The sequence below is a fragment of the Parus major genome, chromosome 2, assembly GCF_001522545.3.
Source record: "Parus major isolate Abel chromosome 2, Parus_major1.1, whole genome shotgun sequence".
Lineage (NCBI taxonomy): Eukaryota > Metazoa > Chordata > Aves > Passeriformes > Paridae > Parus > Parus major.
In genome coordinates this window covers 16,586,285-16,604,027 of record NC_031769.1, presented here as the reverse complement: position 1 = coordinate 16,604,027, position 17,743 = coordinate 16,586,285, and the positions used below count along the sequence as shown (strand labels likewise).

Here is a 17,743-nt window from a genome sequence, read left to right as displayed (position 1 = left end):
TTGCTTAACCCACATGTGGTGAGGAAATGGCGTAGTATTTTACAATCCTGACAAGTTAATGAATCAACATCTTTGTAAAAAATTTTAAAAAAAAAAAGTAAGTACACTTGCAGTTTAAGAGCACACTCTATATTCAGTAAAATTGTAGATTATTCATACTTACTATGGAAGCCAAGTCATTAATGTTAAATGAGCAAAAATATTCTAGGGACTTCTTGAAATTTAAACAATGCAGAACAAATTCTACAATTAAATTCATGTCTGTAATTCCCATGATCCCTAAGTCTTTACACTTGAGAGCAAATTTAGCAGTTTCAAATCATACCCAGGTAATGTCTGTTGATTAGAATTTAACATAGGAAAAAGATTTTTTAGATTTAATTTTTGTTAAACACAACCATTGTAATGGGCCTGTTAAAGAGTGTGGAGCATGCAAGCATGACAGACAGCTTAATAAACATTATTGTTTATACCCTGACAAAAGTGAGGGTACCTTTATGAAAATGGCACACAGAATTTTCTAATATTTTGTTTTGTTTTTTGTCTTCTAGAGTATCAGGGCTTCAGGGCTGGTGCTGTTGGAAACCATTCTTTTTGGATCACTTCTTCTGTACTTCCCAGTAAGTCAAAGTATAACTTTAAAAAAAATTATACCCTTGCCAACATTTTAAAACATTGTATGAATGATTCTGGTGAAAATGTAAATGCAAAAACTATTTATTAATTATTAGTTTAATCTGACTACAAAATGTGCTGTGTTCTGCAAATATTCATAAAAACACTCAAATGTTTTACTGTATGTGTAGTAATTCTCCATTTTCAATTTGGTAAAAATTGCCAGTAGTTTAATTGAAAGTTTTTGGGTGTTCTGGGTTAAAATGAGATTTTGCTTTGAAAGACAGTACCTCTCTTATCTATGGTATGGGGGAGAAAAGGAAGATATGTAAAAGAAAGACACTGATTTTACCAAACATTTCTGTGTAATGTAGTAGGAAGAAGATTATTTTTTTCAGTGCATTAGTGGCATGTATTTTGATGTTCCTGAAGGTATGTGGCCTCTTCAATACCATGTCTTTGGGAAAATTAGATGGCATTACCCTTACCCTGTAAGTGGGAAAAAAAAAGAACTATATGAGAAATATATCACAAAACTCATATGTATCCATTCTCCTTTAAAAAGTCCCAGAAAAACTGAGTGTGTTGATTGCCAAAATCAACACATAAACCCAAAACAATGACTAGATAAAGCAAGACATCAAAGTGTATATTGAAGAAGTTGATAGAAAGCATGCAGGTTGGGAGACAATAAAAGATGGAGTTGTGGGCTGAGGAGACAATCAAAGATGGAGTTGTGGGCTATTTTAAAATATGTTTATGTTTTCTTTCCCTCAGTAATCAGAATTTCCTGTGCTTTTACAGACCATCACATAGTTACTGAAAGATGAGCTCGATAGCAAAACTCTTCAGTAGCTGCAGAACAAGTAGGAAATAAACTGCAGCAGAATGTGTGAAGAGTACTATAAAAAAAACACAAACCCTGGTGGAATTTTTATACATTCTTTTTCGAATAGTACGGGCCTTTCAAGTTCTAAAGAAAAAGTGTATGCATTTAGGATAGTTTTATTTATTTTTTCATCTTTCACTTTGCAGAAGTCAGGGAAATGAAAGTTTTTGGTTTTTTTATGTTGGACAAAAGTTTTTTACGACTTGCAATAAATACATCTCCCATGGGTGTTCTTTTGTGTATCTTTTCAGTGAACAGAACAGAAAGCCCATGCACTGCTTCCTCAGCTGGTGCTGTGGAGCATTTACAGGAATTCATAGTGTAAAGCATTATGCAAGAGGTTTCCTTTCCATGGCTGTCTCCTCTTTGCTTTCTCAGAGAACCTTGGGGCCAGGTAATGGCTTCCCCAGGCAGATGATCAATTAGAACCAGTCAATGTCTGTACAGCCTCAGCTCCAAACTCTGAGAAGCCTCACCACAGCTCATCAGAACTGTGTCTGCAGTCTGTTCACCTGTTCTTCAGTTCATTTCCCAGGGCTTGTCTTGCTCCTCCATTTGTTGTGTTTCACGAAGGATGATCACTCTTTAGTGGCTGTCTGTCTTCAGGTGTGCTCAGCACCTGGGACACTGAGATCCTGCTGTGGAGAAAGATTTGTCCCAGCAGTTGACTTGAAGGACTGTGCTGTTGGATGCAAGAGCTGGTGGCCATCCACAATCTATAAATGCAGAGGGAGAAGAAAGGAAGTGGTTCTGGGAGAAGCAGTTCAATAACCCAAGCATCCCTTCAGCTCTTCACTGACATTTAAGCCTCCCCCTTTTTTTTTCCCAGTGACATTAAGGATGTTAAATGTACAGTGAGTGCAAAATGACAGTTTGATGTATTACGAGGAAAAAAAAATTTGCTGGAAATTCCTGATGATATCCCATATAGCCCATATCCCACATGGGATGTAGAGACTTGACCAGAGTTTATGTTTCTCTGCACATCTCAAGCTCCTAATATATAAAACTCTGCTGAGAACACATTCTATTAGAAATTAATAGGCAAAGTGTACAACTTGGCTTCTCTCTTCTAGCAGTTTTATGTTCCCACGCTCTTTGCTGGGAACTCTTCTTTCTTATACAGGGAATTACTAATCAGGCTGTTACTCCTACAGACTTGGGAAAAAAAAGAGAGCAATTTTATCATTTCTATTTTGAGGATTTTAGGGGAGGTATGTAGCAAATGTGATTGTGGGAGGTCCTTTGCATTTTCAGATGGAGAAATAAATCCTGATTCCTCCAACCAGAAAAATATGGTTTTGTAAAATCAAAGAAGATCAGAAATATCAGCTTTCCACTATCCCTGCCTCTCAATTCACTGCAAGCAAGTTTTCACCAATTTCTGCTTCAGGGCAAGACAATGAAACAGTAAATGTCTGAAAGCTATAAAGCATAGTAATTTTAAGAAAGAAGAGCTTCAAGGTGTGAATTATGAGGGGTGAGTCTTTGGAATGTGAACTCTCAATGTTTTGCTGTACATGGACAGAAGCTAAATGTACTCACCTGCTTATTGTCTGGGAAAGGAGCACAAAGCAGAGCAGAATGACATGGGAAAGACAACCCAAGCTTTAAACAGAACCTTGTTTGCACCAGCTTACACTCACACACATATTCATTCATAGCAGGGTGTAGAGCATATTGTCAATATATGTGTTGGTCATAAGTCATGTACCTGCAAAGCAGATTTTGTTTTTCCTGGGTCATATTTATTTTCCCCTTCATGTTATTTGGTGTTTTTATTTGCTTCTGAGAAGAATTGGGAATATTTTGGGACCTAGAGATGTGGTTAAAGATGTGCCCAGAGGCTTTTTCATTGTTTCAGCTATTTGGTTTGGTCCTCATTTTATACTAGAGGAGTACCTTAGAGGTCTAAGACTATAGCACTCACATCTTATATGCCCAAATTAAGCTGTGTTTTCCACAGGTAGTATGAAATGCGAGTTAATTTATGGAATGGAGCTCATAAGCACCACTGCAGGAAAGTGTTCTCTTTTAATATGAGGTTGTTTTCCTTTTCTGTCTTCTTCTTCTATTGTGATTCGGAATGTAAAACTAAAAAGCTTTACTTTCACACTCAACCAAGTGTGGAATTACACAGCTTGGCTTAGTGCATGTAACAATGTAAAGATATTAAGGGATGGTATTTCAGTTCTAAATAACTGAAATCTCTATTCATTTGAGGATTCAGTGCAAAATTACATTCTTATTTAAAAACAAAATCCCCTCAGATTTTCTCAACACTGCTTTAAGTCTTTGGCATCTTTGTTCTCCACTCCTCTACACTTCCCTAATTCTTTCTTTTTCTAGATCTGTTTACTCAGTCTGTCTCAGATTGTTTGAGAGCCTTCAGCATACAAATTTCACTGTGTCTAGAAGGGGTTTATTGCACCGTTTATTGCATCTCTGACTCTCCCTACCCTCCAATTAAATGGAAACCAAAACCTACTTTGTTACATTGCTGAATTTCTTTCACTAATTGTTGTTGTTTTCATGCCTACATGCAGTAATCTATTCATAGTGTAACATCATTAATTGAAAAATAATATCATCAGTCAGCTGCTTTTGGTGAGAAAAACAGCTGTTACAATGCCCTTCTAACCAAATGGGAAGTGCAAATGATGGTCTCCACCTAAATTAATTATTCAAGTTCTGCTATTCTCATAACAACACTGATCTTTCCTGAATTATAAGCAGGCAGATGAGCTTTGTCTATTACAAATGCATAGATTTTACTCAGAAGTTTCTGGGCAGCTCACATTTCTAAAGTTGTCATTTCTTATATTTTCTGCAGTCTCATAGTAACATCTCTAATTTGCCTTTACTTAGTCTTTCCAATTATCAGTGGATCTCCTCCAAATGAACACTAGGCTTTCTAATTGATTTTTGTTTATATTTCTTCATCCTTATATTTTCAACCGAAAGCCAAAACCCAGCCATCTTATGGATGAGTCCCTTAATTCCTGTACTTGGCATCTGAGGGGAGGAATCTCATTACTTTCCTTGTCCAGAAATACTAACTATATTGAAACCTTTAGACCTTTCTTTACTCTCTGTCTTGCTAATGCTTGGAACATGCTACCACAAGTTTAAAGACTCTTTGCTTGCTACAAAGGCCTTCAAATAAAGTGACCAGTAGCACAATGTTGTAAGAGAAAAGCCTGTTAATTGCATTAGAGGTCAGACCTCAGGTGATTTTAGACATCTGTAATGGACGCAGTTGAAAAATAGGAGATTCTGATAGGATATCAATAAACTTTTTTTTAAGTGTGAGGATTGTCAATTACCAAAACTCTTTGTCCAGAGTTTATGAAATACCCATCTTTGGAGGTGTCAGGACTTGACTGGGCCCAGGTCTTGAGCAACATGACCTACTTTTGGGTAGGGAGCTGAGCTTTATGACCTCCAAAGCTCCCTTCCAAATGAATTTCTGTGAATCTGTGTTTTTTATGTATATATCCATAGCTGAGACAGTCACCTTATGCTCACCAAATCCTGAAGAGGAACCAGGCCTTTTATGACTTGTTTGAGACCTGCAATTTGAAGATGAGGTGCATGGACTTCATGGACTATAAATGAAGTCTGAGGTATTGGCCTCAAATGGTGATGAATTCTGCCCTAGGCAGCTAGGATTACCTGATACATTAAATAGTTCCCATACTGCTAGTCTACATTACCTGAAACTCCAAAATACAGGTTATGGATTGCATGATATAATTATATGATATAATTTCTACAATCAGTGATTAAAGTTAAGTGAGTATGATGATGCAAAGTCCAAGGGAATAACTTCTTCTCCATGCTCTTGATAAAGCAGCTAAGAAGTACTAGATTTAAGTTCCAGCAAGTGAAAGTTGTTAGACAGTGAGGCTGAATGTTGTAGCAGTGAGGTCAGCTAGATCATGGGATGGACTAGCTTGGGAGACTGCAGAGGATCTTTTTAAAATCTTACGATGTTTTTTCTTTCAATCTTCTCTTCCTTTGGATAAAAAAATCCAAGTTCATTACAGCTTTCCCTTGTTTTTCCAAACTGCAAATGGTAACAAAGCAATGTTGTTCCCAATTTAGAGAAATAGAGCTGTGGGGTGGGGGGCATTGACTTCCTAATGCTGAGGAAGTAGTTCAGTCCTGAATCCTGGAATAAACTTTGTGCTCAGACATCTTGATGCTTGTATTAGGTGTTAAGATCTGTTTCTGAGGTTGTCTTATTCCCTCTTTCATACTCAAGCTACAATCACCTACCCTTTTGTGTTATGAGAAGTAATAGAAAGTGAGGAGTCGTGGAGCTTAGATATGGATATGGGGTTTTTCCCCCCTCAAATGATCTGTATGTGTGTCAGCATGGAAGAAATGAGCTATGAAGTTTGAGAGCCCGAGACTGTGGTAGTGATAACAGTCCTGAGCAGAGCAAGGTCACTGGAAAACTCTGGTTTTGCTATTAATGAATGTGAAAATAGAACATTGCAAAATACTCTTATGCATTTGTCCCTCAGATAAGGGATGTGTTACAAAAGCACAGTCACTGCTTATTCCAGACTCACTGATGTGCACTGAGGCCAACAGAAAAATTTGCTTTTTCCAACACATTTAGCGCTGCAAGTCTGCTCTGATACCCCAGATGTTTCAGGTTGATTCTTTTGCAGGATATAACTGCATTGCCTTTATTCACAAAATAGTGTTTAAAGCTTTTAGAACAAACAGATCACTTTATTCTTGTTTGGGTAAAGAACACACCTGTCTTTGGTGTTTGGGTCACTGAAGTCTGAGGACAGTGCAAATATCTGCTCTAAAATAATCACTACAGATTTCTTTAGTACTCTAGGAAAGGGTGTTTCCATTTTATGTGGATCACAGTGGATTAGCTATCCAGACAATGCAAAAGGCAGATTTTAAACACCGTGTTGCAAGGATTTTATATGTACATTGTATGCTTGTGCAAAGAAGTGAGGGAACCAGGCAGAAGAAGATGCAGTAGTTAATCTCTCTTGGTCAATGTCCTTGTCAGATGAATATATTTTTGAAGTTAGCATGCAACCAGTAAACCAATATCTTTTTTTTTGAGAGCCAGCTTACTTTAAATGCAAAAACCAGAAGTCAGCTGGTGTAGCCTCTGCATTGCAGGCTACAAAATACAGAAACCTCATAGGTACTGGAAACACTTGTGTCCTTGCCCTGAACCATGCTAAGAAAAATGTTTATGACTGTTTTTACTGATAGGAAGCAAACACTGAATATTTTTTGCTTTTCGAATACACTTATTTAAAATGACAGAAAAATAAGATACATGTGATAGAACATTCTTCATGGTTCTGTTGCCACTAATCTACACAGCTATCCTAAAAATTCTGGCAACTACTGTCAGGGAGATAACTAGAGGCTGTTGTTTATGTGATTATCCACATTAAGAACTGTGATTAGGCAGGGCTGTATGTCTCCTGATCTTAATTACATATTTTCTCTGTGTGTATGACAAAAGTTTAGGGTATTGGAAACAGAGTAGAGCTATGGCATCATAAATTCTAAGAGATTCTACAGGTGGATTTTGGTGAGGAGTATTTGTGTATGTTCTCTGTGTCTGTGTATGTCTGTGTGCTGTGTTCCCAGGTTACCTTTAGCTGGAAGGGACCTCGGGAGGCCTCTACTCCAACTTCCTGCACAAGGGACAGTCAGCTGTAAGATTTTATACAAAACAAGATTACTAAGGGCTTTATCCAATAGGTCTTAAAAACTTGCAGGGGTGGAGACAGTGTGCAGGCATGTAATAAAGTAACATGGTTGTAATTTTTTTAGATAGTGGTAAAATATTGGATATTGCTGGAACATATCATGGGACTTATACATGGCAGGGCTAAAGATAGGTCAGTGAAGGTACAGGCACTGATTTTACTATTCTTTCACATCCTGGACTCCCATTCTCATCCTTGTGGCATTACTTGTGATACCATGACAGAACTCAGTCTTCCCCTTCCATGGATTTGAAGGTGCAGTAGGTATTGTAGGAGGGCATTGCTATTTTTGCTACTCTAAAGCTTTTTTTGAGAAGTTCAGAGGGCACATTTGTCAGAGTCTGGGCTCACTGAATAGCCAAGTATATGTGTGAAGGGCTTGAGAGTAGGAGAGAAAAGGACAGCAGCCAATGACCTGAGCCAACTGCCACGATGGGTTTTCGTTGACCTTTTTATTTTAAAGTAATATCTTGCACTGCCAGCTTGCAGGCACTTATGTAGTGCAGTCTTGCCAGCCCTTCATTCAGAGAAATTAATCTTGTAGTGAGGGGAGCAGAGCAAGGTCTTGTGGTCTTTCCTCTTTACTTATAACTCCACTGAAGTAACTTGCATGAATAAACTTAGATGTATAAGAATTTGTAGATAAAACTCTACATTAATATATTCTTTTCAAAGAAGTGATGTAAAACCAGACTACAGTCATGAAAAACAGTATACAATTTTTTGCAGGGGCTTTTTTCTCAAACAAATAATAAATAAATACATTAATAACTAAATTAATTAATATGCACAACTATATAATTGTTATCTATTATATCACTATATATAATCAATATTTTAATTAATAATATAATTAATTTTAAAATAAATTGTTTTTTTATACAGTTTGAGCAGTAACACGAGCACAAGTTTAAAATGTGCTACATTTGAAAAGTAAAAGTGTGGGGAACTCTTTTCTGTTCATAAAAAGCTTTGAAACAGAAAAATGATCAGGGGGTAAAATGTGGGTGCATTTAAATGAAGGAAAATAGTGCTGGGACATACTCATAGTGTGTTCCTAACTAAAGCCTGGAACCATGCTCTAATAATCCATCCTCGTTGCTCTGCAGTAAAGCTGAACCATTTGGTGCTTGGCAAGGTGAGCCAAGCTCAAGCAGGAGACCACAGCAGGGCCACTTCCATGCCAAAGAATTACTGAAGAGCACCTGATTGAAAAAATGTAATCAGTGAAAGCCTTCATTTGGCCCACTGTTTGTGTTGAATTAGAGTTAGAATACAGGAAGACAGTCTTTTACGTAACTCTTTCATGTTTAGTATTTTATATATCTTTTATATAATTATTTTTGGGTCTCAGTGCATATAAGAAAGGATTGGAATCATTTTCTCAGCCAAACATTTTGATGACCACATTGATCACTTGGCAAGGGAACTCAGTCAATAGCAAGATGCTTAGAGTATGTTTAAATTTTACTCTAGTGCTTAAATTTATGAAATACTGACACATGAAAAAAAGGCACTCTCATGTATTAGTTCAAAATATGTGATAGAACTTTTGAATATGAGATAGAAAGATATTGAAAGACAGACATTTTTATTAAATTGTAAAACTAAAGAGGCAAGATGTTTTGATAGTATAGATGAGCCAGAATTGAACTGTGCCAGAAAGGAAAACAAGAAAAATTTTAGTCACCACATACATCTCAGCAGGGCAAAGTGATTTACTTTCTCTCATTGTTTTAGCACCTGAGAGACTGCATGTTGGTGGGAGATAAATTTCAGTCATTCTTTTTCACTTGGATAAGTGTCTTTCAGTGAATGTTGGGGGCACGTTCCTTTTTTCCCATCAAATGCCTTTTCTCTTTGTTTAGCCATGGTTTCATACCTAAGACCTAGGGAACAACACCTATAGTCAAATCAAAGCCCTGTAAGTTGTCTTTAATCTTGCTGAACTTGCTAGGTTCAGCTGTTGCCTGCTTTGTGGTTGTGTGTCAACAAGAATCTGAAGCAAAATGAAAGCAGAAGCAGTTTATTCTTAAGGAAGACTTGAGTTAGATAAGCTGATACTGCCACGCTGTTTCTGATATGGAAATGGGTGCAGTTGTAAACCAGTGCTATCAGGGGAAACTGGTGATCATAACTCACCATGCCTTGGAATATGAGATTGAGATAAGACATTGACCAGTATAATACGTACAGGTAAGGTATAAAACATGATATCCTACCTCTCATCTTCCATGTCACTTGACAGACTACTCTGCATCAACACAGAAGAAAAGGAAAAGACAAATTCTCCATCTCAAAGATTGTGCTCTGTGAATAATACAGGAGCTGAATTATAGGGTTTTTTCTCCTTTGGTTTTTCTTCTCAGTTTCTCTTCATTTATGTATGAATGCATTAGGTATTTCCTAACCATCTACTCAGATTTTAAGTGTTGCACCATTAATGGTTAATGATTAGGAGAGATAAGAAATTCAATACATTATAATGGAGAAAGAGGAGAGTTGATGTTTTTGGAAGAGATCCTTAGGAAAGGAGATTTCATCTGTCAGAGATGAGGCTGCCCATAGTCATTCTACAAGCTGAGAATTGAGAGGATGCAGGCACTGGTATCTTTATGGTTTTTAATACCAACTCCTAGGATTTAAACAGTTTGCAGACTAAAGTATATGACAACTAGTGAAATCTTTGCACTGGAAAAATGTTACAGAATTATAATACTGATAGTGCAAAGTTTTTATTACTGTGTAGCACTTCTAAACATCTCCTTTCTAAATTCTGATATAAGAGATCAGTGGAATTTTAATCAGTGCTTTTAACCCAAGACCACATATCATCTGATGTAAATAGGAAATTAGCTTTTTGCTTGTAGGGAGGAACTGGAAAAAGTAATATAAACACTCATGAGAGTAGAGAGAAGTTTACAATATAACATGTAAGTTACAATATGAAATTTTCAAAACACATCAACAAATACCAATGCACAAGCTATTTTGTATTTCTGCTAGTATTGATAATAGTAGAGTTGTCTGACAAAAATATCAGAATTTTAATTTGCTAGGATTAAAAAAATGAAGAGTTAGGGGCCAGCAGGTCAAAAATTTGCCACATAACTATCCAGATGGATTTCTAAAAATGAGACATTCAAATGACCAGTACCTGGGTCTAAATCTACATCATATCAAGTAGGGAGAGATGAGATTTCTGTTCTTAAAAGTAGCAACAGTACTGCAGATGCAACAAAAGATGTTCATTGGAGCAAGCAATTAGTCTTTACAAAAAGCAGCCTTTTCCTATGTGATACAAATTTTCTCATATATCTCTTGGATATAACTCTGCTTATTAGAATCACATACAAAAAAAACTCTTTTCAGCAAGCAGTGTTTTATACAAACTCTTTAATTTCTAGATTTTATGCCTTTGTGAGACTAAGCACAGATCTGCAAATATATGCAAGTTTTGAGGAAGCTGTTAGGAAATACCATGTCTTTCATGACCAATATGTAGTATCCATGTGCTGATCTCTCTGAAATCTGAATCCAAAGTAAATTTCTTGTAGTGGCATGATGCTGTGCAGTAAATTCTGCACTTTTTTTTTTTTTTTGGGTGGGGGTGGGGGGAAGAAAAAGCAAAGAGAAATCTGTCAGTTTGATCAAAGCTTTTCTCAGAAATGGATGGCAGGATTTCCAAGCTAAAAAAATTTAAAGAAATTCCAAGGTAATACATATGGACAAAATACCATCAGAAAATAAAAAGATGAAATGAGTCTTTCATTGCACAAAAGGTTGTAAGTGGAAGAAAATAACATTTCATACAGTTCTCTTACATATCATTACATGATAATTTATCAAACTTATATTATTTCAATCATTCATCATTTTAATTACTATTTGATGTTAATATTTTAAACAAGCCACAATGCCAGAACCTTCTTGCATATGGTTTAATCAGTAAAAGCAATGTACAGAGAAAAGGAAAAGAATGATAGTCAGAAAATAGAATAGAGAAGTTTCCCCTGAGAATTAAAACACAGCAAAAAATCTAATATAGGAACTGGAAAATTAATCCAAAATTGAGCAACCAAACAGTATAGAAATGAAAACAAGACACAAATGACATCTTGTACTTAATACAGTCAGGATTCTTATTGTCACGACTACATATTATAGAAGATACTTGTAAAACCATGGATTGTACATTCAGTGCTTGTTCTTTGCTTGCATACAGTTATTTCTCACTACTCCTTGCAAGCTTTCTTCTGCTTTCCTAAAACACAACTTACATAATTGTAGAAGATAAATCTTTTATTCTTTCCTTTTGCTTCCTCTGTATTGATGTGCGGTTTCTCATCTCATATTTAAATTATGAGCCCTTTGGTACAGGGATGTTTGGCAGTGCTGCACTGTGTGCGGCAGGGTCCTGATCAATGAGAAAGAATCACATTACAAATGACTGTTACTAATAATAACAGTGAAAGTGTTTAAAAATATTTTATTAAAGGTGTGAGCAAGGACACAGTTAATGGTGAATTTCTCATATCTTCAGAGGACTGGTAGCATGCAACTCTTTTTATACTTCTAGAGAGTATAGGTACTTTATGAGAATTACCTGAGAATATTTGAGATATGCTTGAAAAGATTAAGCCATAAAAATACTAATAGAAAAAAGCCTAATACTGGTTCCACATGGAACTGCTCTGCTAATTTCTATGGAGCTGCAACCAATTTGTATGAGAAGACATGCATTAGATGATAAACAAAGCAGTTGGAAATAATAGAGGAAAATTAGATCCACTAGATTAAATGCTCAGTAGAAAGCATCAGTCGGTGGGATTTAAGGTGACAGAGGGAATAGTGGAAAAGCTGGCAATGTGAAGGGGCAACAGCAAGAAGAGGTCCCAGTTCTACTCAAATGAATATTTCTGTCCTCTTCTGAACAGGCACAGAAGGTTGAATTTGTCCTTTTTTAGGGGCCTGACCTGAGCTCATAAGGTGCAGACTGTCCCAGGGAATGCATTCAAGCATTCCATGTGAACTGGAGCAGCTCTGTTGGCATGGCAAGGCAGACCAGCTCCAGATCCCTGAGCTGCCTCACAGGGACCATGCCTTGACACATAAGGGATTTGGACTTTCTCAAATTAACCAGTGCTTTGAAACTGCTTTTCCATGGTCTGAGTAGGGTTACCAGTCCCTTGGTTTGGCGTTGCCAGCAAGACTGCATCCAACATTGTCAGCTGAAGAGGCTCAGAAGGAAGTTTGTGTTACATAGTTTGGCACCAGCATGAGTTGGGAGGATTCAGATACAGGCTAGATTAGACAAGGTTTTTGTGACTTACAGCGAATAGTCCTGAAGCTAGGCCTTTAGATGCCTTAGATCCCATTGGCAAGTAATGATTACTGGGTTACTTGTCTGGTTTTCTCTTATATGTTGCAGACAGTAGAGGGTCCTTGCTTTGAACGTCCTGTGTGAGATTGATTTAAGGCTGGTGAGAAAGACATTGAGCCAAAAAGCAGGCAAAAGTAAACCTAAGCAGTTATTTGGAATACCTGGAAACTTTATCAGTGTCAGGGACAAGGATGGTGTCAGGGACAAGGATGGTGTCAGGGACAAGAAAGGTGGAAGGCCTTGAAGGGAAGCTGTGTGAGGAGCAGCTGAGGTTAGCTTGAGGTCTGTTCAGCCTGGAGAAGAGGAGGCTGAGCAGAGACCTCACCGCAGTTACAACTTCCTCGTGAGGGGAAGAGGAGGGTCAGGCACTGATCTCTTCACTCTGGTGACCAGTGACAGGACCTGAGGGAATGGCCTGAAGCTGTGTCAGGGCAGGTTTAGGTTGGATATTAAAAAAAGGCTCTTCACCCAGGGAATGTCTGGGCACTGGAATAGGCTCCACAGAGCAGCACCAGCCTGACAGAGATCCAGAAGCATTTGGACAATGCTCTTGGGCTCATGGTGTGACTCTTGGAGCTGTCCTGAGCAGGGCCAGGAGCTGGATGCAAGGATCCTTGTGGGTCCCTTCCAATTCTGCATATTCTGTGACATTTAGGAAGAAAGGTAAATGAAGCTGTGTTGGCATAAGGAAGTCCCTTTTATTTTTCCTTCAAGCTTTGTATCTTGTTCAGACATTTTTCTCCCTTTTGAATGTTGGAATTTTGTATAGGAAATAATTTGTTCTAAATAACCACAGTTTTTAAAGCATGGATCTATGATTTAACCTTCAGATGTCTTCTTCTATGACAATCCGAGTGTATAAATTGTCACATTAGTCAGAGTAAAAAAAACTATATGTATTCTTTGAGTATGTTTTTGAATGTATAAATCTTGCCCAGTTTGTTAACAACTTAATCTCCAGCACATACTGAAATGCTATATACAGAGCAAACGTTCTTAATGTTCAGCGCTTTCTCTTAAATTTTTAATCTGGCATCACCAGCATGCTGAACCCTTGAAATGTGGGAATTTTAAAAAATCTGACAGGGTTTGCTGGCCCTTAGAGTCAGCTTACCCTTTTTTTTGTCTTTATTGATGGCATTGCCTTGAAATCTGCAGAGAACTGATCTATAAAAGTCTGTGTAGTGGGTTATTTAGTCAGATATTTATATCTATATTTATTAAACTTGTATCTGCTTTCCAAGCCTTAAGGCATTTTTACGTCTTTGAAATCATAATCAAAATAAGTTACTGCTATAGTGGCAGGCACTCTCTCTTCAAGTAATCACCAATTGTTGCTACAAGAAGGCAAAATGCTGTCATAACAAGTATTATAAAACCCTAAGGAACATGTTTATTAACCATTAATTCAGTGTAAGGCTCTGTTAGAATATCATATGCTCAGTTGTTTAAAAACCCAGGAATTTTGAAAGATAGCTGAATCAGAAAAATACTCTAAACGCTTACCATGTAAGTCTTAAGCAAGATTAATAAGTTAATTATTGGCAACCATAAGGTATCTGCCAATTTCAGATGTCACCAAGAATACATTAAAAAATCATGATTTCTTTTTTAGCTGCTCTTCATGCAACTTTTCTGGAGCCAAAACACATTCCAAGTTACTCGATTTGCAGAACAGGAAACTTGATCTGTTTTGATCCTGAGCTGAGATGTCTTTATGTGAGCTGTAATTACTGCTGTTGGTTGTGGGATTAGCAAATAATAAGGAACACTTCTTGTCTCAGGCAGGATGTCTTGTCTGTTTAGGATAAGGGACATCAATGCTTACTACATTTGAAAAGGAAACCTCTAGTATATTATATTTTTCACAAGTGAACTGGGCTAACCTGATAGCGTCAAAAGCCTTTCATAGCAAATGATATAGTGAGGCACTCATGAGTGCAAGGCACTCATTTCTGGTTTGACTCTGCAGTGTGTATAGCAGACATCAGATGTGATCAAGAACTTGTAGATGTGAAATTGATAGATAACTAATTATATTTGATACCATAATTAATATGTGTTACTGTTAATAGTCACAATAATAATAATGGATCAGATTAAACAAGGAAGTTGACAGAATGAATTCTTGAGAAGACAGAAAAGGGGAGAAAAATTCTCTGTTACTCTCATCAAAAGCAAGAAAAAGTTTGGAACTCTGATCTAACTTCAAGTAATGTTTAGTCTTAAATCATTAAGAAATAGGTTAGAGAACAGGAAAATGTTGAAAGAAGAAAGCATTCAGAGTGAAAGAGGGAAAATGGTATAGAGCACAGAGAAGTTCTTGTTGCTAAACACTGAGTGCTCTATTGGTCTAGAGAAAAAAGCAGATATTCTTGGGATTTTGAGTTATCTTGAATTACCTAAGCAAGTTCGAAGAAATGGGTTTTTTACCCTCCATGTGTATCTTTCATAAAGTAGATGAAATGTTGTGGCATGATACACTGGATCTGCTAGGTTCATTTCCTCAGACTGTTTAAAGTAATGCATTTTTCTCAGACATGACACAAGCAATCGCATCAAAATCTGCCTGAATGGATTTGTTTTAAATCATAAATATTTGTGTTATATATAGTAAATGTTCAAGAACCTTGAAGAAAAAGAAGGTCATGGCCTTCTGAGTACTCACAGCTCCTCAACTAAATATGAGTCTTGAAATGTTTGTTTTGGGCAGTCTCACCACTTGGTTGGTTTACCTCATTGCTATCTCTCTATCTATCTTAGCAGCCTGACTTCTCTTTTAAAAAATTGCTGTGTTTCTCCCTGGCCCCCTGGCAGTTATTTTGGTTTCTCTTTGCCATCGTGTTCTTAGTTCTGGTGACAACTATTTATTTTGCTCTTAAATATTTTGCCCTTGTCTTTTATGCTGTTTTTATTGTACGGTTGTTTATTCAACTCCATAAGCATCTTTGTAGGGAGGGTGGAGAAGGATGTTCATATAAATAAATAATTGCAGTTAAATGCAATGCCTAGCAACAAAATGCAGTGGAATAAGTCTCTCCTGCTAAAAGGTGGGCCTTTTCTTTGAGAAATCAGTGAAATGTTTGGAGGACTCCCCCTGTGCTCAGGAAGGAGTGGAACATTTGAAGAGAGCCTCCTTCTGCTGTTTTGTTATTTGTTAATGAATGCATTTTGTGGACCATGCAAGTGAGCTGTGCCAGGAATGCAAATGAGCAATCTTCTCTGGGAAGGCTGCTATTTTTAATGCCTTATTTTTGCAGCTGCAGCAACAGGAGGGAACCAGCAGGTACTGGTTATAGATATTTTGGTTGGAGGAAACCAAAGATGATCGAATAGTTTAAGCCACTAGTAGGGAACATGTTTCCTCATACACCTTCAATTTTATCATGGCAAGTCTTTTAAGCACTCAGCTTACCATTGGGTAAGCATTGCAATCACAGATTGCAGTGCTCAGTTTTGGTGTCTTGAGGTCAAGTGAGGTACTCTACATTACAGGGCTGTGTGGTCAGTCAGGGACACAGGCACCAGCACGCCTGCTTTGTTTGCTTGGGCAGTGGGATGTCCTGGAAAGATTTGTGGTTGTCGTCTGCCTAGTTCTCCTGCATGGGAAAATGCCTTCCTTCTCCAGGGCTGCAGACCTGAACTCTTTCTTCAGGCACACCATGCAATCTTCACTTGCTTACCAAGTATAGGTGGTAAAAGTCCCAGCCTGTAGACAGCATTTTTATCCAATATCCCACTTGTAAATGATTTCTTTCTGGATGTGATACTTGGGTCCTGTTCCCCTCTCTGGCTCAGAAGATACAAACTTGTACCACCTTGAAGAAAGTTTTACTGATTTGTCTCTAGGATGCCGTAGTATGGGAGGTGTTCAGCCTGATGTGCTGATACTGTTCCATTTCACATTGCTCCATTAAGCAGTAGTAAATATGGATAAGCACAAGTATTAATCAAAGTCCACAGCAGTAGGAAAGATGTGGTACCCATTGGTTGGATTACATGTTGAAATGGGGTGATCTAGCTTTATAACTGCTTCAGGGAATGGTTATTTTTAGGTGTGAGCAGAAAGTAGCATATGGACCTCAACTGTTGTCACTGAAAAGACGTAGCTTGAATTTGGTTGTTTTCCAAGTTAAATCATTCACTGTCAAGAGCTTTCCTCAGAAACCTGCTAATTGTTGCACTGCAGACAGGTGTGTTGTTTTGTCTAATCCCACTAAATTTTCAAAATAATAAAAAATTGCTCCTCTAAGGTTTTTTTCCTTATTCACAAGTAATTTCTCTATAGTTTGTGTACATGTTTGAAACTAATGGCAGTTACAATCACATTAAACAAACCCTAAGTTACAGAGAGAGCATAGTACAGCAAAACAAACTACAAGTCCTAGGGTTGTTTTGAGTGTCTGAGTTCAAATCTTTAGGACCTGAAAAGACTTCATGTCATGTGCTGAAAATTATTCAAGTTTTTAATGATAACTGAAAAAGACATTAAATATCAAAGATGTGCTTGTCTAATGCAACCTTACATCTCAAATGTTTTTGTGGTGTCTTTTTCTTTTTGAAAAAAGAAATTGTCCATGTCAGACAATTAAGAATTCATCCATAAGTGCATTTGGTAATGCAGGTTTCTGGAAAACCTGGATGTATGTCAAGGCTAGAAAATGCAGTATGAAAATGCAACATTTGGAAGATGAGATATGCCTTTTATTCCTTAGGGATTTTACTGTTGCTGATTGTTCAGGTCATGAGCAGCTATAAAGATCTTTCACGTGTCATGAAACTTTGTTTCCAAGAGAAGAAGTTAGTACCTTTAGTTTCAACCAGTCAATAATTTTACACTGTGCAACCTGATTCCTCTCTTTCCTGCATCATTGTACTTCAGACTTCTCATTAACTGTGCAGCAACCTCCATAGACTCTTAAAAGTTTTCCAAGTCCACACTCATCTTCCTGAAGATCTGCTTCAAGATTCATCTCTCCTGCTTTCCATTTCCATGCAGTGTTTCCACAGGGAGATTTCTCTTCTGAGTTGTTCTGTTTAGTTGGTTGCCACCTACATGTGTTGAAGCTTTTGAAGACTGCTCTTTCAGAG

The 17,743-nt window shown here is 37.3% G+C and overlaps 1 protein-coding gene across 1 annotated transcript in view; it reads left to right on the top strand.

Moving 5' to 3' along the window:
* Positions 1-17,743, top strand: part of GPR158 (G protein-coupled receptor 158) — a 185,074-nt gene that overhangs the window by 102,500 nt on the left and 64,831 nt on the right. The window contains exon 5 of the mRNA XM_015620039.1: positions 552-620. Coding sequence (XP_015475525.1) covers positions 552-620 — 69 coding nt within the window. The remainder of the gene's footprint in view (positions 1-551; positions 621-17,743) is intronic.